The sequence below is a fragment of the Sinohyriopsis cumingii genome, chromosome 2 (genome assembly GCF_028554795.1).
Source record: "Sinohyriopsis cumingii isolate HCF-2022 chromosome 2, ASM2855479v2, whole genome shotgun sequence".
NCBI lineage: Eukaryota > Metazoa > Mollusca > Bivalvia > Unionida > Unionidae > Sinohyriopsis > Sinohyriopsis cumingii.
Genome location: NC_142962.1, coordinates 5,439,816 through 5,467,588, shown reverse-complemented (window position 1 = coordinate 5,467,588; position 27,773 = coordinate 5,439,816). Strand labels below are relative to the sequence as shown.

Here is a 27,773-nt window from a genome sequence, read left to right as displayed (position 1 = left end):
AAAAATAGTTATGTGGTCTTTAATGCTATTAAAAATATCTATGTGGTCTTTAATGCTATAAAAAATATTTATGTGGTCTTTAATGCTATTAAAAATATTTATATGGCCTTTAATGCTATTACAAATATTTATATGGCCTTTAATGCTATTAAAAATATTTACATGGCCTTTAAATGCTATTAAAAATATTTATATGGCCATTGATGCTATTAAAAATATTTCTTTCAGTTCATACATTTTGTTAAAAAACAGAACATTTGCTCTTTCAGTAAATGATACCAGAGTATGACTAATCACTAATTTTCATGGATTTCGTTGTTGCTCTGAACCATGAATTTAAAAACCTAATCATGATGAATCAGGTATATATGAGAAAGCACCACCACCTCCCCATTTTCTTACTGTGTAACAACACTATTAGATAAATCAATATCATTTCTGTAATCTGGTAATAAATGTTAACCACTAAACCAAGGTGTCAATCAAGTCTTCTGGTACACTCAAATGTTTGTCAGGTAAATAATCCTGCCATTGTTGAATTATTAAAGAAGTCCAGCATTCTCAAAGTCATGGATAATTAGGTCTGATCTTTCACATGAGCTGTAATCACCATTCAGCATGAATTTACTGATAAAATTGATTGATAAAATTCCAAGGAAAGTCTAGTGGTTGAAATTCATTTGTACACGAGGCAGGCTAAATCAAAGGTGTTCTTCAATTTAGTTAGCAACTACATACTTTGATGGGCTCGAAACACATCAAATCTTGACATTGTTAATTCCCCTGAGCAAGATGCAGATGGTCATGTGCTTGGTTCACATGTAGTATGATGAAAATGAAACAACACTTAACTAATCTGAATTTTACCACTGTTAAGCAACTGTTTTAATACCATGATCATCACAAAATAAGTGATGGTTCAACTTTATGGACAGTATTTTAAGGAAGATATTATACACATTTATTTTAATAACTGATTTGCTTACTGTTGTTGGCTGTATCGGCTCCCTTTGATGTATTGATCGATCTTGACAGTTAAATGATTTGTGCCAATAGACATGATAGTACTGTTTTATCCAGTGAAGTGACCACCATTTGTTGTTGGCATGGTTTTGTTTTTCTGTATTCTTTATATGGGGTACATGTAGAACGTTAATCCACAAAATTAAATACCTATATGCAAAATCTAACAGGCAATCCACAAATTTCAGTACCCACGAAATAGTCTTATCTTAAGAAAAGTACCAAAGTTGAGACCCATGAAAATAACAGATACCACAGTAATTGTGAAACAAATGTAAAACATTTTCATGCCTGTGTTGCCTGGTAGAGTAAACTTTAGAAACCATTCAATAAATTTTGTATGATAATTACAATTTAGATTCTGTTAATTACAGAATGGGTTTGTTCAAGGAGCTGCTATTAATGTGGTGACATGACCCTGAAATACGAATAAATATGCCTGTATGAACAGAGTTTATCAGCACTTCAGCACAATCCTAACTATATAGTTCTGATCAAATATAAAGTTTCATAAATATACAGGCAAAAAAAATGCAAAAACTGATGAAAAATAAACCAACAAGATAAAAGGTTCATAAAGCTAAAATTCCTTTAAAGACAGAGAAAATAAAACATCAATGTAAAAACAATAAACATATGAAACAGTTAAATTTTTTGGTCTAAACTTATAATACAATCCACATTCTTTGACAAAATCTGTTGTTCTCTTTTGTGGTAAAAAATATTTAAAATTTTTTTAAAAATGAGTTTACATTAAATACAAATGAGACTTTAATTTTCACATATTAATCTTGTGAGATGAAATATTACAATTTTGGTGATGTAATGACATAATATTTCACAGCTATAATATAAAAATCAAAGTATTGAAAATAACGATGAATTGGATGGTTAAGTGAAACTAATTTATATTAGATCAGATGGAAGAACATAACAACAGAGAAGTTTCTATTCATTATCTTAAATATACTTCTCTTAACAATCTTTATACTATTGTCTACATCTTTTATTCTATATATGTTACAAGTGAATTTATAAAGACATTTAAAAAAATTATTTGAGGAATTACTGATTTAATATGGTGTTCTCCTTTTAAAAGCATTTCCAAATTCATTCCAGGACTAATCAACAGTGTCAGTGAACAAGATCAAAGGGAGATAACTACTATCAGATCTAATCAACTGCCTACATTTGATTTGCCTCTTTTGACATAACAATTTAACTGAAAGGCCCACTCTGTGTCTAATTTTATCAAGACCTTCAAGTTTTTTAATAGATGAAAGAAAACGGACTATGCCATAAGCATGGAGAGAATGAACTACCTCCAAGCCAAACATATTTTTTAATAATCTAAAAAGTGATTTGGATGTTATATCAACGCTGTGATGTTTATAACAATATTTGCAAAGCTTCATACATGACCAAGTCTCATTACTTACGAGAGTTTCATTACTTACTAGAGTTTCATTACTTACTAGAGTTTCATTACATACTAGAGTTTCATTACTTACTAGAGTTTCATTACATACTAGAGTTTCATTACTTACTAGAGTTTCATTACTTACTAGAGTTTCATTACCTACTAGATTGAGTTGCATTACATAATAAATAAAGCCTCACTATATTTTTGTTTTGCTTTAAAATTAGGTTACTATCTAGTTTTTGGTACTCATTCAGTTTTCCAACAAAGACAAATTCTTCATAAATATTTGCAAAAATTAATAATTGTAGTGAAATCTGTAAGGTTAAAACAGACTGATTTGTGGAAAAACTATGACAATATGAGTACTGTTACAGTATATAAATTGAAGGCACAATTTTAACCTTCTAAATGTTTGTCTTTCTGTTTGTGATGCTGTCAGCCACCATTTTTCAAGGTATGTCACTAATTCCCAGATGAACTTCCAATGAGGATTGGCCACAAGTTTTTCTACCATCAGAGATAAAGTCTTCTGTGTTTTTTCATAGTAATACTGATCATAAGTTAGAGTCCAACCTGTAAAAATATATATAAAATGCTGAAAAGGATAAACAAATGTTTATATGCCAGGCTCTGAAAGCCGATTTAGAAACATTTGTGATTGGAAACATTTTACAAATTACTCTGCAAGGGAATAATGGTCTGAAATGGTGTTAATGTGTCTTCTGTTTCTCAGTATGTACATAGAACTGGTACATACTGATGGTGTGTGATTTGGATTTTTAACCTAGCTTAAACAATTGTTCAGTCATATTGCTACAATGTCTGCAATGTGGCAGTTTATAGTGATGTCCAGCACTGGGGCAGCATGCCACAGACATGTAGCATGATGTCCCACCCAATCACATTATCTTGGCACTAGGCTGACCAGTCCTAACACTAACCTCTTAATGCTGAGCGCAAAGTGAGGCAGCTGTTAGTACCATTTTTGTAAGTCTTTGGTATGATTCAGTCGGGGATCGAAGCTAAAACCTCCCACATACAAGGCGGACGCTCTTATCACTAAGCCACTGGAGCGGTACATACAGACAGATAAATATTAATACTGTATATGTACATAGAACACATACATACAGATAGATAAATATTTATACTGTATAAATATACATAGAACAGGTACAAACAGATAAATATTTATACTGTACATGTACATAGAACAGGTACATACAAATAGATAAATATTTATCCTGACTGATTCTGAAGGTTGCTTTATAGTGGGGTAAAAATCAATCGAAATCATCATATTTGTAGAGAATCATCATAACTTTATACCAAATGGGTGGTCTGAGTTATAAAGTTGTAATCCACAGGGCTTGAGAAGAAAAATAAATTTAGATATTTGATCTGAATAGTGGATCAGTCTAAATACCAGACAGGCTGTCAAGAGTTACTGAACATTTTACAACGCAAAGTCAGGAGTGATCTAAAAATCACCATGTAGGATTAGTACAAATACATTTTCTTTTACACTGATTGAAAAATAAGTTCTTGTGAATAATTTTAAGCACTCTAGTCAAATTAAAGTGTGGTATTTTCATCACAAGATAATATAATGTTGGTATTTTCATCATAAGATAATGTAATGTTGGTATTTTCATCATAAGATAATATAATGTTGGTATTTTCATCATAAGATAATATAATGTTGGTATTTTCATCATAAGATAATACAATGTTGGTATTTTCATATTAAGATAATATAATGTTGGTATTTTCATCGTAAGATAATACAATGTTGGTTGTTGTTGTTGTTGTAGGGTTTAACGCCTTTTTTCAGCACAAGGTAGGCTATACATGGTGGTCAGTATAAATGGTGGAGGATAATCCTGGAAAGAACCACCGAGCCACAAGAAGCTACTGGCAGGCTTTTGCACATACTCACATTTGCCAACCCATAGACTCAAACTGATGCAGACAGAAGTGAGATGGCAATGATCTGTAAAGGTGAGCACTTTAGACCACTCATAAGATGATACAATGTTGGTATTTTCATCATAATACAATGTTGGTATTTTCATCATAATACAATGTAGGTATTTTCATTATAAAACAATGTTGGTATTTTCATCATAATACAGTGTTGGTATTTTCATCATAAGATGATACAATGTTGGTATTTTCATCATAAGATGATACAGTGTTGGTATTTTCATCATAAGATGATACAATGTTGGTATTTTCATCAAATAAAAACTAGTTTAGTTACTAATGATAAGTAATCATATACTTGCATATTATTTTCTGTGTTGAGCCATAAGAACCAACTGTAACATAGTCATATGAGTTATGAGTAAAAACCTCTGCTAATTTGATGAAAACAATATGGTTGACAATACCTATAACCAACCAGTCTGGGCAACTAAAAATCATTCTAAGTTTAGTAAACTGTAATGTAATTAGCCCAATTTTTTTACAGAATAAGAATAAAATTCTAAGTTTGGTCTTCCCATGCACCTCAATGACAGGCTAGCAGCCAATAATTGAACTGTCACACCGGAATCTTTTAGATGAATACACTGTATTACTCACAGAAAATACAGCTAAACTTTCTACAATGATCATCTCCCCTTTTCAACAGCCTGTACCTCCCATATCCTTTCACTGTCTTCACATAATAATTTAATTTATCCAGCCACTCACCTCCCTACCCACCCATCACCTGTGGCCACCACTCCTAACAGCCAAAACTAATTCATTACATTGGTAACTGCAACAGTAATGCATTCTTTAATGCATACAAATGTATTCTATATGGATTTGCAAAAGTATACCATGGTACATACAGATAAATATAGTTGCAAGATGATAAATAAAATGGAGTTTATTTTATAAATTTGTAAGGTTGAATTAAGGCAGATTATGAATTGTTACCAGAGGATGATTAAACCTATAAAGGCACTATATAATTGATATATAACGACAGAACATGATTAATTCTATAAAGGCACTATATATTTGACATATAATGTCAAAGCATTCTACAAAGGCATCATATATTTGACATATAATGTCAGAACATTATTAATTCTACAAACACACTATATATTTTATAAATAAGGTAAGCAGTAAACAATATATATTAAAAGATGCTTGTTAGTATTAATTATATGTCTCTAAGTAAGCACATGTTCAAGCAAAACCTTCCTGTATGTTCTAATTTATTTTAAACCAGTTTTACCCAGTTAAAAAAAATAGCTTTTATCGATACAAACCTTATATGAACTTCAGACCCCTTGAAGGGATTTGTGCTCCATTGGCCCAATTTGTTTTACAGGATCCACAATAAGACAGTTTCTTTTGTTCTTATATTATATTCTTTCTAATTGCTGAATGCCAAAACCATGTTGGATATTTTTGAGAAATTCCAACATACTGACTTTTTACCATTCACAAGACACCTGTAAATGAAGTACAATTGTTTCTTTTCATGGACTTTTCACTTTGAACATTATTTCATGGATAGTAGACAAGTGAACTTTCTCGGACACTGTCAGGATATGGACACATTCTAACTTATGTTAAATCTATAATTAATATTTTGGCGGAAAGAAATCCAAGTTAATCATCTGGTATCATTTAAGGCATCCTTCAGACATATCCAAAAACTGGATTTGATAAAAACCCATTGACACCTGTATGTGTTATAATGCTCACAAGTCAGTACAACTAACAACCTGTTGCAAGACCTTTGAACTTTAAAAATTATTTCTTAGTGCTTTGAACTTGTTTATTGGAATGCAATACAAAAGCTGGTCAAAATTAATTTCTATATCTACAAATCACTGTGTTCATAATTTCAATGCACTAGAATAAGTCAAGCGATGACCTTTGATTTGAGCCCAATATAAATGAAGTTGGGTTTTCAAACTGCTTTACAAAAGGCCATATACTGGTGGTTAGACCGTCACCATTTTTATTCAGAACCAATGAGATACTGCAATATGTGACAATATCTTCCTTTTTATGTTTCAACATAGTTCAAGATCTGAGTGTGGCTCTAATATCAGGTACATCTAGTACCTGCCTTGAGATTTTGCCATGGGGTGTTGTAATGGCAGATTTCACTTTAGTCTATATTTTTCAAACCCATCTTCTCAAAGATCTCTTTGCAATATCAATATCTGCAACACTGGCCTTTCCTGCTTCTAAGTGTGGCTGGTATCTGGGCATGAAGACAATATCATATGCATGATTATGAGATGGATCCAATGACAGTCTTGTAGAATTTCAAACAGCCAATTTCTTTCATCGGAGATAAAGTGACAGTCAATGCATCTCAAAATAGAGGTTTTCTGAAGGGCAATACTGCTAGTCCAAGTCTCTAATTGTACTTGATTGATCAAGCATTTGCAAGTTAGATTTACAAAATTTATCTAGACATACTCAATCAAGTTCAGATCTTCCAAAAGCCCCACATGGTTAGAGAAAGCCCTTCGGCTTCTCAATCTGTGTTTGCCACACGTCATATTAAATCCAGGCTTTTTGACACGTATATATGAGGCCTATAATACATGTATGCTAAAAAAAAGTTAGTTTGCGGTAAATTAAGCCCAAAATATTTATTTACTGTCCTCCACAACCGGGATAAAAGAACCAACAAGATAAAGTTTGTGGTCATCCTGAATTTTATGTAGTTGGCAAAAGTGCATTAAAAAAGTTTTAGATTTAAAATTTGCACCAATATTTTCCATCAATTCCTGAACTTTGTTTATGCATATCTGTAGCCCAGACTCCATAACATGCATACTCATGGCAAATTAATTAAAAAGTTATAAACATACAAAAAGCAGTCAGTTCCGTGGTCGATGCACTTCACTAGCTTGTTGATTGTGGTGTTATAAAGTGCTACTGATAATATGCTGCCTCAAGGTACACATACATCCCGAAAATAGCTTTCAAAAAGGATGGTACATACATTAATCCGGAAATTTCTAAATTTCAAACCTTTAAACATAGGCTGAATAGATCATACATCATGTTGTACTTGGCATACTGGATATCAGAGGGGCACAATTTTCAATTAGAACCAAACTTGTGGTAATGGACACATGTTGGATAACAGGCCATCACACAGGATATTCTGGTCTAAAAATGACTATGTAACAGCATTTACACTTTATATTTCAGTATTTTCATATTTATTAAGGATACATCAAATGTTCATGAAGAGAAATCTTTTAACAAAACTTCCTATGCAAACAACAATAGCAAACACTAGAAAGCAAGCTAATGAACTGAAATTTGCTGAGAGATTGAGTTAGTGCATCTATAAAAGCATCTGCCATTGTATCAGTTCACATGAAACAATCAATTCACACATAACAAGAATACCACACAGCATATCCCAATTAACACATTACAAGAGTACCACACAGCATATCCCAATTCATATAACAAGAGAACCACACATAACATATCCCATTTCATACATAACCAAACAACTACAAAGCATATCCCAATTCATATAACAAGAGTACTACACATAGCATATCCTAATTCATGTAACATGAGTACCAAACACAGCATATCCTAATTCACACATGATAAGAGTGCTACACAGCATATCCATTCACATCACAAGAGTACTACACACATTTCTCAATTCATATAACAAGAGTACCACACACATCACATTTCAATTCACATAGAAAGAGTAGACCATAGAGCACATTCCAATTCACACATAACAACAGTATAATGCACAGCATACCCCAACTGAGGCATAATAAAGAGTACCATGCACATCATATTTCAATTCACACATAACAAGAGTACCACACAGAGTATATCACAACTGACACAGAACAGAGTACCACACACAGTATATCCTAATTCATAAATGACAAAAGTACCACACACATCAGACTGCAACTCACACATAACACAAGTACCACATGCAGCATATCTCAATTCATATAACAAAATTACTACACACAGCATATCCCAATTCATACATAACGAGATTACCACACACACAGCATATACCAATTTATACATAACAAAAAAAACACACACAGCACATTGCAATTCACACAGCAAAAGTACAACATACATCATATTCGAATTCACACATAACAACAGTGCAATGCACAACATATCCCAATTCACACATACCAATCAATTCACAATAACAAGAGTACCACACACAGCATATTCCAATTTACACAAAACAAAGGTTCCAAATGACATATTCCAATTTACACATAACAATCAATTCACATATAACAATCACGTTACACATAACAAAATTACAATGCACATCACATCCCAACAGACATCAGGTTAGTTGTGAAAAGTAACAATTGCTAAAGCAAGTGCAAATATTTTAACCTTAACCTTCGACCAACTGACCCCAAATAAGTCAGCATCAACACTGGGCTGAAAGGAACAAATACAATACATCTGTTGAAAAGTTCTGGTGTGTCAAAGTATAATTAAATAATAAAAAATTTTAAAGAAAAGTGGCACTGATCTTAAAGTTACTAATATCAAAATGAATTAACTTAATTTACTTGGGTAAGAGGGAGATACAACATTTCTTCACACTTATCCTGACAATGATGGCATGGAAATTTCATGCAAATTCCTACCAATGATGGGATTCCCACCAATGATGGCATAGAAATTTCATGCAAATTCCCACCAATGATGGCATGGAAATTTCATGCAAATTCCCACCAACAATGGCATGGAAATTTCATGCAAATTCCCACCAATGATGGGATGGAAATTTCATGTAAATTCCCACCAACGATGGCATGAAAATTTCATGCAAATTCCCACCAAGGATGGCATGGAAATTTCATGCAAATTCCCACCAAGGATGGCATGGAAATTTCATGCAAATTCCAACCAATGATGGCATGGAAATTTTATGCAAATTCCCACCAATGATGGGATGGAAATTTCATGCAAATTCCCACCAACGATGGCATGGAAATTTCATGCAAATTCCCACCAACAATGGCATGGAAATTTCATGTAAATTCCTACCAACGATGGCATGGAAATTTCATGCAAATTCCCACCAACGATGGCATGGAAATTTCATGCAAATTCCCACCAACGATGGCATGGAAATATCATGCAAATTCCCACAAATGACGGCATGGAAATTTCATGCAAATTACACAAAGATATTCTTGTTCATAAAATGGAGGTTTAAATATAAAAGAATTATATAGAATTGCTAGCCATGATATTGGTCTTGGACATTTCAAACTCATTATCAAGAGTTCCCTTATCAGTGCATTTTAACAAACCTGACAATGCCATAAACCTAAACATTGTGACAGGATGTATTTCCCTCCTTAAAAATCCATTCTCTTTGCAGAAAACTTTGACAGTAACAGACCACAAGTGATTATCCAATTTTTCAGATACTTTTTCAAAGTCAGATTTCTCTATCAACAAGAGTTCTGCCTCCAATGTATAAAACGCAACCTCAAATCATCATTGACATTTTTTATCCATTATGCACCCATAAGCTATACGTTATGCACCTTTCTATCCATTACACACCTCTAGAACTTCAACACTCAACCATCAAACATATACACACAAACCATGTCCAATAATAACCATGGTCTCATCTGAAAACATCACTTTTTTCCAATGAGAATCAATGGACCATGCCAGTATATCTCTATACAAGTTAATTTCCATTTTTAATATGGTCTTAATGTCTTATTGTGTCCTTCTCCAGACAGTTTGAACTGAAATTGGGGCTGGCAATGATGAATTTGTACTATTAGCCTAATTGGTCAAACTTTTTCTCCTACTTAAATTTATGGTCCTGAAAATGACTCCATGGCTCTGATCACCTGTAAAAATCTTCCTTCCACATTGTTCATTATTTTCTGCTAAACTGATTGATCGAAAATGCTTCTGAAACATAGATACTGTTTAAAAACTGACATTCACAACTTCTACATTTTTCTCATTGACTAACCATCCTTACAATTAATCTCATTGACTAACCATCCTTACAATTGATCTCACTGACTAACCATCCTTACAATTAATCTCATTGACTAACCATCCTTACAATTAATCTCATTTACTAACCATCCTTACAATTAATCTCACTGACTAACCATCCTTACAATAATCTCACTGACTAACCATCCTTAAAATTAATCTCACTGACTAACCATCCTTACAATTAATCTCATTGACTAACCATCCTTACAATTAATCTCATTGACTAACCATCCTTACAATTAATCTCAATGACTAACCATCCTTACAATTAATCTCATTGACTAACCATCCTTACAATTGATCTCACTGACTAACCATCCTTACAATTAATCTCATTGACTAACCATCCTTACAATTAATCTGACTGACTAACCATCCTTTCAATTAATCTCATTGACTAACCATCCTTACAATTAATCTCAATGACTAACCATCCTTACAATTAATCTCATTGACTAACCATCCTTACAATTAATCTCATTGACTAACCATCCTTACAATTAATCTCACTGACTAACCATCCTTACAATTAATCTCACTGACTAACCATCCTTACAATTAATCTCATTGACTAACCATCCTTACAATTAATCTCATTGACTAACCATCCTTACAATTAATCTCACTGACTAAACATCCTTACAATTAATCTCATTGACTAACCATCCTTACAATTAATCTCATTTACTAACCATCCTTACAATTAATCTCAATGACTAACCATCCTTACAATTAATCTCATTGACTAACCATCCTTACAATTAATTAATCTCACTGACTAACCATCCTTATAATTAATCTCATTGACTAACCATCCTTACAATTAATCTCATTGACTAACCATCCTTACAATTAATCTCACCAACTAACCATCCTTACAATTAATCTCAATGACTAACCATCCTTACAATTAATCTCATTGACTAACCATCCTTACAATTAATCTCATTGACTAATCGTCCTTACAATTAATCTCACTGACTAACCATCCTTACAATTAATCTCACTGACTAACCATCCTTACAATTAATCTCAATGACTAACCATCCTTACAATTAATTAATCTCACTGACTAACCATCCTTATAATTGATCTCATTGACTAACCATCCTTACAATTAATCTCACTGACTAACCATCCTTACAATTAATCTCATTGACTAGCCATCCTTACAATTAATCTCATTGACTAACCATCCTTACAATTAATCTCATTTACTAACCATACTTCCACAATTGTACAGTTGTTTCTGTATACTCATTTACAAATTCTTTCACTATGCAAGGTATGGTAATTGCAAACAAAATGACAGAAAGCAAACATGCCCACAAGTTCATATAAATTTCAAGCATGAATATAAAGTTTATGTCAAATTTGTGTGTTTATATTGCCTGTCAGACGAGTTTGTCTGGTGTTTATATTGCCTGTCAGACGAGTTTGTCTGGTGTTCATTTTGCCTGTCAGATGAGTCTGTCTGATGCTTATATAGCATGGTGGACAATTTTGGTATTAATATGGCATTTTAGAACTATACCAAAACCTATTTTCTGGTACTAGTATGTTTTGCCATGATGATGTCAGTATATAATAATAATAATAATAATAATAATAATAATAATAATGACTTTATTTAAAGAAGCTTTTTTAGTCAGCTGACCAATCTTCCATGAGGCCTTCATCAATTACACTTGTACATATAATATATGATGCACATATATATTTACAAGATTATGTGTCTTTAGACAACAAATGTTATTAAAAAAACTAGATAATTGATCTACTGCTACAATAAAATATACAAAAGCTTTTAAAGATGAGTACTTACAGGACTCATACAAAGAGTAGAAGTGAACATGTGTAAAACATTATAGATGAGTACATGATATAACAATGTTTTGATGAGTACTGAATTAAACAAAATCATTCAAATGATCATTTCTGTAGATGCTGATTAAGCTTTTTAAAAGCTTGGCATGAGTCAGCTGACTTTATATAAGGTTGCATGGAATTCAATAGTTTGGCTCCAGAAAAGCCAAACTCTTCTGATAAAACTCTGAATTCGGTTTAGGTAAATATAAATTGTTGTTTGTAATGGCTCTCTGATCACACAGTTGTACATTTTCAACAAATTTAAATTACATTTAAGATAATCAGGAGCCAATCCATATAAAGATTTATAGACTAGTAAACCCTTTTGAAACTGAGTTCTCTGCCGAAATAGAAGCCACTTTTGGATTTTAAAAAGATTTGTTGATGGTGTATCTAAATCAGCATCAAGAATAACTCTAGCTGCTCTTTTTTTGAAATTTCAGTAATTTTTCCTGATTTTCTGTACCATTATTACCCCAAACAGAACAACAAAATTCTAGGTGTGGTATGAGAAATGCATTAAAGAATATTTGTTTTCTTCAAGGAGATAAGATTTTATTCTGTTCAAGACATAAAGCAGTGAGTTAGCTTTTTTAATGACCTTATCAATTTGCATTTTCCAGCACATGATATTATCTATCATGATGCCAAGTAGTTTTTCATTTTCAGACTATTGTATATCCATTCCTTTTATCATTACTTTGAAATCATTTTTCTCAGCTTTTACTCTTTCTAGACTACCTATGATCATGGCTTTTGGTTGCATTTATCTTTGTATCATTGTGCTCACACCAGTGATTTATTTTTACCAAATCTTGATTTAATTTAGTGCTAATCTCATGACCTGTTGATCCAATGTTACATAATGTAGTGTCATCTACAAAACTGGTGCTGGATAGCTCAATGTCATATGGTGGATAGCTCAATGTCATATGGTAAATCATTGATGTCAAGCAGAGAGAGTAATGGTCCAAGAACCGATTCCTTGGGAAACATTTGACTTTATCAGTTTTTTATATGAAAGTTTATTTAAAATAGAAACTTGTTGCTGTCTGCTTTCAAGATCGGTTTGAAACAAAGTTAAGCTTTCATGATTAATTTGATATATGCTGAGCTTTAATGGCAGGATTTCCCAATTTGCAAGGTCAAAAGCCTCTGTAAGGTCAAGAAACACTGTACCTACAAGGTTACTGTTTAACTGTTAACCTATCATCCACCATTCTAGTTAGTGTAGTCTGACATGAATGTCCTTCATGGAAGCTTCACTGTCGTGCTTGTAGTGAATTAAAAGATTCCAGGTAGGTGCTAAATTCATTACAAACATGTCTTTCTTTGAAAGTGATGATAAAACTATTATAGGTCTATAGTTATTCATATCAGAAAGATCTCCCTTCTTATGCATTGGATTTATTTTTGACAGTTTAGAAAGTTTGGAAACATACCTGTGGAAATACTTAGACTGATGATACATATAAGTGAATGTGCAATCAATTGAGATGAAAATTTTAAGAATTTAGCACTTATATTATTCACTTATTTACTTATTCAACTGCCATTAAAGGATGCCTGTCTGAAAAGGACAAACTATTGTGGGACCTCAAGTGTCCATTATGGACATGTTTTAATTTAAATCATTTCTTAGTCCTTTATAATTGTGACAAAGAAAGGCGAAGATATTACCAAGTCACTGGATCAAACAAACACTAAATCTTTTGATGCTTGCTTAAAAGACAAGAAATCTATCAATGGAACACAGAGATGAAAATCACTAACTCCACATATACTCACCTCTAAATCTGTTTAGAAGAAATCAATTTTAAAATTAAAACAATTGTTTATTTTATATTATCTTGAACTGACTCTTGTATCTTACTCATTCAGTATAGAGCTGCATACCAAATCTGGTTTAAATTAAACTTAAGCATACATATGATTCTACTGGTAGTAGGCCAAAATTAGTTTTAAAGATTGTTTACCACACAAATCTTTTCAGAGCTGAAATCTACAGTTTTTGAAAATTTAAAAGAATTTGTTAAAAACAGTATTAAAAAACATCCACAGTAGTTTTATTCATTCTATCAACACATTAGAGAAATCAGCAAAAACCAATCGACTGAGACTGGAAATGTTCCTGGTGTGATGATGCATGGCAAAGCAATAGGGGATTAGAACTTTTAAAGACCAAATGACATGTATATACATCAAGCTGTTAACTGATTACCTTATTGTTGGAATTTAGAGAATTTAAGGCCAAATGCAGATTTTTCCTAGGTGTTCTATATCATAAAGGATTTAAAAGATGGTCCATGATCTCCTCTGAGCCTTTTGAGGAAAGTCTGCCAGCCTCTCGCAGAGGGGACATAAAATGGAGACCGACCACAAAAAATGATTTTGGATAAGTATTTTGATTTTTTGGTCATGTTTAATTGTTACTGTATTATTCAAGATGTTTTAAGAGGAATATTGACAGAGAGCTCTTACATTTTTTGTTCAATTCATGTAAACATGCCAAAATGTGTATTTCTCCCAATGAAAAGAAATTTTACAAATAGTTCAGCAATACTTGTGTTCATATCAGAGTTTAAGTGTGTGCCAGTGAGTAGTAAAGGTCTTGAGTTTGCATTGCAAGTTTCAAAGGTATGCATCTTTTATATTTCAAAAATATCTAAAGTTTCCATGCACATAAATTAAGTTCAAAGAATTAAGCTCTACATAAAATATATCACTTTAACAGTCAAAAATATATTATAAGATACTTTATTTCAAACTTAGGATAAATTATTCGCAAAAGCATAAATATACCAAATGCATAATTTATTTTCTTAATTCTTTATTTCAAGTCTAAATTAGTCATTATTTTCTTTTAAATTTACAGCGGAAAAATTTGCCAGCAGATTTTCAGATCTGAGTCATGAAGAGAAAGAAGCTCATAAGGATGAGACTCAGGAATACATATTAAGTCTACGTCAGGAACTTCCTTCCTGAGGTGAACATAGCTTGGAAGAGTATTGGAAAGCAGTCCCCGCAACAGGAAACTGAAGCTAAAACTTCTCTGCATGCTGAGTGTCCTGTCATTACAACATTCTAATACATTCTAATACTGAAACAGAGAGTACAGTCTCCATTCTTTGCAAAATACAAAGTTATTTCAGGGGAAATCTGAAACAGAGAACTATTGAGAACCTGTTCAGTGTGAAGCCTTATAAGCGGAATGAATGTCATCAGTGGTCACTAGACAATGATAGTATGAAGGAAAGCAAAAGTGCATATTGGATTTTATATACTAAAAGATCTTTGCAGTGAACTGTAAGATAAACAACTCTTTTATTATTAACTGTCTGCATCTTAATCAGTTATTTTTGTAACATTTTCCATCAAATCCAAATCTGATTCCCATTCAAATATTTGAGTTTTATTATAGTATAAAGAGAGAATACATATTATGGCAAGACAAAACACTTGTTTTGTTTTCAATCCCCTTGAAACATAAAATTTATGCTGATAACAAATCTACTGGTATAGAAGCCAGTCGACTGATCGAAATTTGTAAATCTCCTGGTTTGAAATCCTGGTTCTGTCACATGTATGCTTAAGCTGCTGAAAACAAAGTAGGATGGGAAATCTGAGACAATATTAAATGCTGACTTATAACAGAAAGATGCATACCATACATACTTGCTTGTATGAGGAGTCCAACTGGAAACTGCACATACCCAGATCTACCATCACATAATGCACCGGAAGATCTGGATCTGTGCAATACGTTTACAGCATTCAGAAGAACAAATAACATAGATCTTGATCTGCAGGCACATTGTGCTCAGGATCTTTGTTGCTTGCAGTTTGACTCGACTAGGGGCACTCATCAGTTATTATGTACTTTTTAGAGAGTGACATATGTAAGGTGAAGTTGCTTGCATCTGAAAATGCACAGTGGAGGAAATGTTGGCATACCTCTATTTTACTTTGATGTAATGTGGCTGACATTTCCTTGGATATTGTACTTTTGGAAACTGTACATGATCTAAGCACACTGCTAACTAAAGTGACTGCTCCCTTGTGCTAAAACAATTCAGTCTTAATTAGTCTAATGTACCCTATCCTTAGCAGGTATTAAAATAGGGAAAATGAATTTTGCGGGACAAGACAATACCTGCTTCTGAATGTGCAATGAATGAATTACCAAATATATAAAATGTAAAAACGTTATCTGCTCTTTTTTTATACAATTTACCTCTGAAGTTCAGGAAGTGAAAATGACCTAGTGGAGCTAGCACTTTTTTGAAAGGTACACATCTGGAGTAAGGCCACACTGTATATTCTATAACCCTTATTACACCCATCAACCATACACCAAAATAAAGGGAATTAATGCTTCTTTGAACAATACCTAAGGTATACAAGGTCTTCAACAGCCAGTATAACCAGTGAGGAAACCTGGGGAAATTCTTTTTCTTTAAAATTCTAACCCTATGCAAAATACGAAACTGTAGAGTGCTATCTATTAAGCTAGTGTATACGGTACCAGATTTGGTTAAAATCAGGTAGTTCCCATTAAGTTCATCTGGTGGAAATTAAACTGATGACACACAGCTGCCTGCACAATGTGAGCATTCATGTAATTTTTGGCTGCAACATTAAGTGCAGACATCTGTGTGAAAAACAAAATAAAAACCATGTCTGGGATGTCAAATAAGACCTTATGTCATCTGCATGATTATTATATCTACCTGTTGTATATTTTGAATGTACTTAGGGCTGTTCCAGTGAATCACACATGGTACCCTGGGAAGGCACTTTGAAAAAATAAATGCCAGGGTACTCTGGTTACCCAGAGAGGCCATATGAAAATGTTACAAAGTTCTAAATTGCATCTATGGGTGACTACCCCACATTAAAAATGCCTTCCCCTGGCAACAAGCATATTTTACTGAACAGCCCTTAATTACATGAATATGTGTGTGTGTGTGTGTGTGTGTGTGTGCGTGTGTGCGCGCATGCCACTAATTTAAACAAGAATCACATGTAAATATTATCTAAATTCTGCAGTAAGCTATGGTACCAAAAAGGACTCTTACCAGGATCCTGGTGAGAAAAGGGGATAATGAATACATTAAGTTCCTTTGGAGTCCAGGATTTGATTTGCAGTGTGTTCACCCATCCACTGACAGACAAAACAAACTGAGGATAACCAACATGGATCTGATCCCATTCTTTTTCCATCTGGAAAATTGAGCAAATAAATATACTGAAATAATAAAGTACACATATTCATGTAGGAAATTAAACAAGATCATTATCAATACCAATAGAAAACAAACTCTTGCATTTTCTTTATCTTCTTGAAAAAGCAAACTGGAAATGACTGACTGATAGCATATATATAGTATAGTGATAGTAAATATCACTAAATAAAGGATTGAAAAGATGAAAGAAACTGGCCAGTTATGTAATAAAATAAAACAGAACATATAAACACAAAATAAAGGTGTTATTACGTGTACTGTGGCAAGATCACAAGAGATGAAATTGTAGAACATAAAACATTACAAACTGAACATGACATTATTCTCTCTCTCAATGTTCTTTTTACTTAACTGCAGGCAAGTACACCTCTGCCTTGTTAACTCAAACAAAACGGAGTCAGAAACACAGACCACAGCATAAATGAGGACATGAATTACCAAGGGATCACTGAATATATAAGACAGAGATGCCATCCTGGTTGGATATTGACAACGAGAAAACAAGGGGTTGGCTGCTAAACATTTAAATAGTTGTTTTATAATCACTTTGGGAATAACTGTCTTTCCCTAATGAAGATATTCATTTTTCTGTATGAATTATCTTTATTTTCAAGGTAACCTACCTTTGAAAGATTGATAAAAACATTACTCCAAGATGTTTTTACATGTCACAAAAACATTGTCTATTAGGGACATACTGTCACTGCTTTGCATGTGAATGTGGGTTCATTCAAGTGTTTTCTTGTTGTTCCACAGCAAAACAAGATTTCTTTTTTTCAAAACCTATGGACATTTTAATTATGAAATAACAACCTTCAACACTGAAACTTGATTTTTTGTATATTGTTCTATTAGTAAAATACTGATGTCATGATTTCATTGCAAGTAATAGTGAAATTTCCACTAAACCTTTGAGAACCAATTTGAGTATTTTAATTATTACAAACCTTTTAAAACTTAAGTCTCCCTGATAAAAAAAGCTTCTTTTGCACCAAGTGCTCCTTTCATTTGCTCCTCTTGCTGCCGTTGATCAATTTGTTAATTATGAAGGATTGACCACTGATTAATGTAAGATACTTTAATGAAGTTATCTACATGATCATATTTATAACAGTGTGCAACTGGTCAATTGAAATGTGTTGACTTAACACACTCTCTTGACCTTTAACTTTTATGTTGGTAGGATTTGAATATCTATTAACGTTTTTTTATTATTCCATCCCCTTTGTTTGACTGGATAAGAAAAAATATATTTAACATGATAATACAAGGCAGGTCTACTTTTAATTGAGTGTAACAATAACAAAAAATACTTCTGCAAATCAGAGATCAAAATACAGTCGGCACTTAACTGGGTTCTCAGAAACACTTGCAGGTATAGCTGTGATGGTAGACTGACACTGTGCATGTTTTAATACAAGAGGGGATATAGTATTAATGATGATTACACTGAACTGGAAAAAAAGACAGAACTAAAAAATGAATTTCACTTGACAATACAGTTATACCAGCTTATCTTTCAAACCATCAACTAAAAATGTGAAAATATTTGGCACAATAAAGGCTCCATCACATACTAAAAATGGATAAAACAACTTCAGTTACAAACACCTCTGTACAATCAACACCTCTGTATAATCAACACCTCTGTATAAACAAGATATTTAACAACAAATGATCTCCGATTTTCGGAATCATTGCCACTGTATCACGCTACTGATTGTTGTTGCTGTTGTTGTTGGGTTTAATGCCATTTTTCAGCACACGATACATGCTGGTCAGTATTATTGGTAGAAGAAGAACCTGGGAAAATCCCGGGAAGAACCACCGACCCAAGAGAATGCTACTATAGTAAAATGTGGAAGTGTGCATATGTGGAGGGTAGCACCTCTGTTTAACGGCTGAATACTCATTCTATAATTGTGTCTGTAATAATTGTCAATAAGCAGTTTTTTCTAATAAAAAATTGTTCATTTGTTGGTATAAATTACCATTTGAAAGGTCATGAAAAACCTAACTCCAAAAGGTTTCAACACATTGCGTACTTGTGTGCCACACTGTGTACATGCAAAATATTGAACATTATCTCACTGCTCTTTGTACAACAAAACAATGTTCCTTTTGTTCCAAAAGTAGAAACATCTGTTTCACGCAAAAATGATCAATGTTGAAACTCAATGTTTTAAAAATTGTTTTAGTGAAATAAGGATGCCATGATTTCATTGCAAGTAATAGTGAAACTTATGCTAGTCCTTGAGCAAATTTCTGAATGCCAATTCAGGAACTCTAAGTTCACTACAAACATTGGAACTCCATAATGAACTATATCTATCAAAGCTTTGAATTCGCTGGTTTTCATTTAGATGCCTTGCTATCACTGATCACACCTGTGAATGACTAGGATAATTTAAAATAGATTAATTGTTAATTACACAATAATATTTATAGCAGTGTTCAAGTGGTCAAATGAATAAACAAATGACCATGATCACTAACTCTTACAGAGGTACAATTTGCATGCATTTAAAATTTATAAAATTCCATTCCCTTTAACTGATTTGATACAAATAATATAATTAACATGATAATACAAAAACAGCCTGCATTTAATTGAAAATAACAATAAAACAAAAATTGTCTGCAAATCGGAGATCAAAACATAGTATACAGCTGATGAGGTTCTCAAAGAAACACATGCAGACACAGCTGTGACAACAGATTTACATTTTTTCACATATGAATGAAAGAGGGCATATTGCATTAATAATAACTACACCAAAACCAAACCGATATATACAACTAAAACACAAATTTCACTTAACAAAACTTATTTTATTGCTATTTATTTCTTAAAGTGTTCACATTAGTGAGATTTTCAAAATGTCATCAACGATTGTTACTTACAATGTAATGACATTTTCTGAGCAAAAACAATGTAACAAAATATAAAACTCTTTAATACAAGCTTGGAATAAACTTGTGACACAAAAGACACAAACCTGTATATCAACATCTTTACTTTCTACATGGACTGGACATACATTTAAAGGTGACTGCCATGCTCCTTTTGCTTGATCCAATGATTTCATCTGTTTGTCATTTTGCAGGAAATTCCAGGTCTCTGAATCAAAACATTTGTCCAACATCTTGCTTCCAAAAGGATCATCAAACTGTACAAAAACAGAAATTGGTATCAAATTTTCTACAAGTTTAAAGTTTTGTATTAAAAACTATTCTCATTTGAATCTGAAGTTTCAAAAAAATGATAGTATTATTTAAAAATATATATTTCATATGCCAGAATATTCTTGATACTCTTAGTCCTTGAGGACTTGTGCAAAAAAATCTAAGGTGTGTACATGGACCATATCAACTATGGTCCATGAGCACAGATTAGATTTGTCCTCCGATTTGTAGACAGTTTTTGTTCAAAGTGAGACAACCGAATTCTCCAGCTGAAAAAAATCTTAATTAGTTTATTTTGAGAAATTTTGATTTCCAAAATTATAATAATTTATTTGAATAAGCTAGAGGCCAAAAAAGTGTTAACTTTCCTCCGAAATGCTTATCTAAGATATCAGATGCACAACTGTTCCTACCCATGGAGGTGATGATTGGATCAATTTTAGCAAGCTTCTGTTTCATGGATTAACTGCTGCCTATGAACAAAATGACAGTCTTTATACAAATTTGATGTATGCAATAAACAATATAGACTGCTGATGCCGTATGTGTCTTAATGAGTGCTTCACTGCAAAGTTAACACTAATTTGGCCATTGATATAATTCTAACCTCAAAAACATATAATTACCTGTGTCCACAATCTCTTTTGGCTCAACGGATATAGTTTTCCATTTCTAAACTTCATTGCAATATCCAGCAAAAACAAACTGATGCATAAATAAGATTAAAATAATTTTGGTTCATTGATTTTTAATGGCATTTTCAGCAAAATACTGACCTTATATAACACAGAGCAGATGGGAGCAAAATGCCTTTCCTAAGTAACACACACACACACACACACACAGCTGACACAGACGGCCCTTGGCAGGTATCGAACCTACAACCATTTCATTAACAGTCTAACACTCTACCAACTCAGCAGAGCTATTATGGCTCCCCAACATTTAAAATAAAAAGCAGAAAGGAAAGTATGGACATTTTATTGTTGCATTTGTGTTGAAATGTCCCTATTATGACCTGGATTTTTTCCATCTTTTCAATTTGAGTTCTTGAGAAGCACCACACCTTTGGATCAGTCTGTATTTTCATCCCTTGTTGCAAGAGAGAAATTTTGAATGTAAAAAAAATACCAATAAATAAAACCTGATCATGGGCATGTCATGAACAGTTAAAGACAAGTCACTGAAATGTTTGGCCCTATGTTACATTTTTCATGTAGAAAGTCATAAATTAGTCACACCCTGAAACCTAAAGAAAACATTGTACCCTCTGTCAAGCCTTTATTGAGTAATATCAAGGCCTAACATTACAGCTACCATACATACCCTTGGCTATTGAGTAATATCAAGGCCTAACATTACAGCTACCATACATACCCTTGGCTGTTGAGTAATATCAATGCCTAACATTACAGCTACCGTACATACCATTGGCTATTGAGTAATATCAATGCCTAACAGTACAGTTACCATACATACCCTTGGCTATTGAGTAATATCAAGGCCTAACATTACAGCTATTATACATACCCTTGGTTATTGAGTAATTTCAATGCCTAACATTACAGCTATCGTACATACCATTGGCTATTGAGTAATATCAAGGCCTAACATTACAGCTACCATACATACCCTTGGCTATTGAGGAATATCAATGCCTAACAATACAGCTACCATACATACCCTTGGCTATTGAGTAATATCAAGGCCTAACATTACAGCTACCATACATACCCTTGGCTGTTGAGTAATTTCAATGCATAACATTACAGCTACCATACATACCCTTGGCTGTTGAATAATATCAAGGCCTAACATTACAGCTACCATACATACCCTTGGCTGTTGAGTAATATCAAGGCCTAACACTACAGCTACCATACATACCCTTGGCTGTTGAGTAATATCAAAGCCTAACATTACAGCTACCATACATACCATTGGCTATTGAGCAATATCAAGGCCTAACATTACAGCTACCATACATACCCTTGGCTATTGAGGAATATCAATGCCTAACAATACAGCTACCATACATACCCTTGGCTACTGAGTAATATCAAGGCCTAACATCACAGCTACCATACATACCCTTGGCTATTGAGTAATATCAAGACCTAACATTACAGCTATCATACGTACCCTTGGCTGTTGAGTAATATCAATGCCTAACATTACAGCTACCGTACATACCATTGGCTATTGAGTAATATCAAGGCCTAACATTACAGCTACCATACATACCCTTGGCTACTGAGGAATATCAATGCCTAACAATACAGCTACCATACATACCCTTGGCTCTTCGTGAGCATGGATCACAAGATTCTTCGGATCAATATGCAGATGAAGATGTATCCATATGTTTGTGGCTATGTAAAAGCAAACTATCACCAAAAGGGTCTGAAGCAAATGTTTTCTTTTCATCTCTCAGTCAACAAACCTTCCTTAGTTTTCAGCCAACCTCTATAATTAGTATTTATTCTTCTCGAAGGCTATAAAAAAATAAAAAAATAATTAATAGAAGCTAAACATGGTTTTACACCACTAAAAAGTTTCAAGAAAATGTTATTTTTTACCCATGTCAAGTAAATGGAATCTAAGCATGAAAAAGATATTAAGTTTTAAGCCATAAGTAATTTACATTTTACCTTAATAGTGTCACAAATAAATTTTCTACCAATTATTCATTAAACAATGTTTAAGCCATCTCATGCTAAAAACTCTATCTGGTGGAAATATCAAATTTATATCTTTTCCTTATAATGAACTTATCTCATCAATGTAAGAATTTTCAAGAATTTCTCTTTAATTCCATTATTTCTTATTATTAATTTCCAAAAAAAGCCCTTTTATTTTAAGGGTTTGTTCTGAGAACATACCATATGTACTTGCTTAAAAAAACAAATCTAACTGCAAACTGCACAGACCCAGATCCACAGGCGGATTATGCACAGCCAAATCTAGGTCTGTGGAGTAAGTTTTGAGTAATCAGTAGGACAAACAAGATCCACACTGATCTGCAGGTGTATTCTGCTACGGCAGATGAAGATCTTTGTTGTTTGCAGTTGACTAATCTTATAGGAAAGTATACACAATAAGACTGAGATAACTTCATGCTTGTGATGACTCGTCTTTAATTTAGTATATCACAAGACTGAGACTAAGACGAGCTTTTTCATTATATGTCGGATCATTTAGACCCTCATTGAGTTGCATAATAAAAAAGACTCAAAGATAATTTGCCACTTTCTATTTCAGCACCACCTAGCAATACAGCAGGTTATCTAAAGAAACCAGTATGGTGATGTATGGGTTAACAGCCATAAGCATTGAGTCAAGATGCCACATGGTCATTACAGAATTCTGACAAGTCTTTGTGATTGATGCAATCACTTTTTAAAAGCACATTTTAAATACATTTAAGATAGATGATTTCAGTCCATTGTAATACATTTTAATAAAATATTTCAACATTAATCGTTGCTCAGAAAGGGACTCAAAATTACACATTATGTATATTAGTGATTCAGCCTGCTGACAAGGTGTAATTTTCCAATGTGCAATTTTTCACTATTGCCTGATTTGAATAAGAATAAGTCTTTTTAAGTTTTAAAAAGATACAACAGAAGAATTTGAATTGGTCTTAAAAATACTAATTATAAACCAATTATTTTAATTATATGAACATCTTTCCCACCATTATGCAACCACCACATTAAGTTCAAAGCCTCATTTTAGGATCATCTGACACCTCAGATTTAATTTATAGTGAAAAAAGCATTACATTATGTCAGTCTTTCCATGGCTAATTTAATTTTCCAAGAGCTGCAGAAGTGATATTGTATGGAATTGTCACTAACATCCCCTGAGTCTGCTTCCTCAGTGTGTCTTTGGGAAAATCATTTACCACGTATGCTTGCTTTGTTGTTGTTGTTGTTGTAGTGTTTAACGCCATTTTTCAGCACACGATAGGCTATAACATGGCGGCCAGTATTAATGGTGGAGGAAGAACCCTGAAAAACCCAGGGAAGAACCACCGACTCACGAGAAGCTACTGGCAGGCTTTCCCACGTACCCACGCTAGCCGAGCCTTGGACTCGAACCCACGCAGACAGAGGTGAGATGGCAGTGATCCGTAACGGAGAGCGCTTTAGACCACTCGGCCACTCGGGGCCCCGTATGCTTGCTTTATATGTCACATCAAATTGCACAGAATCAGATCTGTGGTCACAGATATGGGTCTATTTTGTTTTGCAGATGGACCTCGATTTATAACCAAATAACAGTATATATGGTAGATCACATTTCCCAGGTGATATAGCCATCCCCACCCACCCATATGTGGGACAGAATACAATGTAATTGACTCTTATATTTTTATATTTTAGGAAGATGTGTGATTTAGTGGAATTTTCTAATTAGTAACTGACTAGAGCTGTCATTATGCACAATTATGTACAACTTTAAATGCTTGGTGTGACTTCAATAAAATATTAGGACAAAGCTGTCATTGGACCAGGTCCTGGATACATCTAATTTGAAAGTCCATTTGAAAGTCCATGACCCAGGGATATAAAAACCAATTTTTAGTCACTGACTGAACATGGCCATGATGATATGACTGTATTCTTTATGAATTTAGGTTTACAGCACAAGATGTGTTGATGTTTACTTATAACAATCATTGGAAAAGTTTCAAATCATAAGGATACATCCAGTACAAAGCAAGTTTCCAATCTACTCAGCTTCACTAAACTACAGTCCATCATAACCAGGATTAAGCATTTTATTACAGAGGAACAATGTACCAGCTACACTAAAATCCAGTACATCATAACAAGGATTAAGCATTTTATTACAGAGGAACAATGTACCAGCCACACTAAAATCCAGTCCATCATAACCAGGATTAAGCATTTTATTACAGAGGAACAATGTACCAGCCACACTAAAATCCAGTCCATCATAACCAGGATTAAGCATTTTATTACAGAGGAACAATGTACCAGCTACACTAAAAACCAGTCCATCATAACCAGGATTAAGCATTTTATTACAGAGGAACAATGTACCAGCTACACTAAAAACCAGTCCATCATAACCAGGATTAAGCATTTTATTACAGAGGAACAATGTACCAGCCACACTAAAATCCAGTCCATCATAACCAGGATTAAGCATTTTATTACAGAGGAACAATGTACCAGCTACACTAAAAACCAGTCCATCATAACCAGGATTAAGCATTTTATTACAGAGGAACAATGTACCAGCCACACTAAAATCCAGTCCATCATAATCAGGATTAAGCATTTTATTACAGAGAAACACTGTACCATCAGTAAAGCGCCTGGAATATGATGAACTTGTTCATGACTTGTCATTGAAGACACCAACTTGGAATTGCAAAAAAGAATGCAAATGTCTGGGAAGTTGCCTTCTGAGATAATTTACCCCAGTGCAAATATTGCACAGAATCTGAATGTCCTTCCATTCAGATTCTCCTGTCATCATCAAGGAAATTCTTTCCATATGGCTTTCTTCTCTTCACTAACCTCCTGGAATGATGGATTGAGATGTGCACCCCAGTACATTGCGCTCGTATCCATACAAATAGTCAGTTGAAGGTTATATCTGCAAGGGACCACCTGAAGTGAACCTAAGAATCTCCGTTTCCTGAGACAGGACCTCATATGAATTGTGTGTTCCAAGGAGCAGAGTTTCAGCTGCCACTGGGACTAAAGTATCATTGTAATGACATCATAAAAAAGGCAACCTAGGATTGTGATGTCCACTGTCACACAGAGTAAACCCCAATGGGCTGAGAGATGGCTCTTGGTGAGAATTGAAGCTATTATCTGTGCTGGGTCCATCAAAGGAACTAGACACTAAGCCAATAACTGTCCACAAAATTGCGTGGAACAATCATTGTACTATACAGTACATCTCCATGAACTTTATGTCTTTCCCAGTGTGGTTACATATATGTAATATTAGATCAGAGATTTGAGAGAAATTAGGTGCAGGGAAACAAACCCATTCTCTGTTCTTTTATCACACTGATTTTCAAGAATACTGGCTTTTAACTTCTAAAGGATCTTCAGGACTGTTTCCACAAAGTGCCCATATTAAGTAGCACAAATGTGACACAACTGACCATGATGCAAGTTGAGTCCATTGTGCCACAATGGGTAGAATGAGCCTTAAGAGTGCCAATGCACTGACAGCATACATGATGTTGATCAATATAAGCTGGCCATTAATTAAACATAATATACAAGACTGTCTTCATTATTAACCAGAGGTCAGATTCAGATAGTAGTCTGATAGTGACCAAATTGAGCCATTGAATCCTCATCCTTAACTATGACAAATTCACTATGTTGGTGGCAGGTTATAGGATATGTACCCTAAAAAACTGGTCTCTATTGCACTATGCAAGATAACATCTGAGGTGCTATGATGTGAACAGGGCTTTGCCATTCCCATGGCTGCAGTCTGTCTGTCTGTAATGCTTTCAAAGTCAGTCACTCCCCCGACATTATGACAACTGAACACTGGTTTGATCTTTGTTACAATGTCAACAAATTATGGAACCTTGGACCATGCTGTTGACAGAGGAGGAGGAGAGCAAAACCCTTGTGACAACAAGAAAAAGACTTCTTTGAGTGATGCTCAGAAGACAGTCTTATCCTGTCAGCCTAGCAAAGATGATAGAGCTTGCAAGAATACTCTCTCATTTCTAGGTGAACATGGCAACAATTACACCTCCTGTGCAATCTGAGATGAAACTGGAGATGATTGTCTAAAGGACCATCCCACCATACTCTCAGAACAGCCTGATTGGGGGCTGATCACTAAGCGAGTGTTAGCTTTGAATGACATAGTCATGAAAATGCAGTGACTCCACGTCCTGTGGTTTGCTGGTTCATTAAACTAGGCACTGGGTGCACTGAGCGATCTGTGGCTGAGACATGAAAGTG

At 33.8% G+C, this 27,773-nt stretch overlaps 1 protein-coding gene across 3 annotated transcripts in view; it reads right to left on the bottom strand.

Moving 5' to 3' along the window:
- LOC149804274 (alpha-mannosidase 2-like) overlaps nt 1-27,773 on the bottom strand; it is a 93,535-nt gene that overhangs the window by 61,174 nt on the left and 4,588 nt on the right. The window contains exons 2-5 of one of the 3 annotated variants that reach the window (XM_089938291.1): nt 23,083-23,282; nt 20,601-20,771; nt 17,434-17,578; nt 2,848-3,019 (exon numbers count right to left, since the gene is read on the bottom strand). In XM_089938291.1, coding sequence (XP_089794417.1) covers nt 2,848-3,019; nt 17,434-17,578; nt 20,601-20,771; nt 23,083-23,214 — 620 coding nt within the window. In that variant the 5' untranslated portion in view covers nt 23,215-23,282. Of the gene's footprint in view, nt 1-2,847; nt 3,020-8,833; nt 8,882-17,433; nt 17,579-20,600; nt 20,772-23,082; nt 23,283-27,773 lie in introns of those variants that run through there. The other 2 variants (XM_089938298.1, XM_089938303.1) reach the window with 2 other exon arrangements.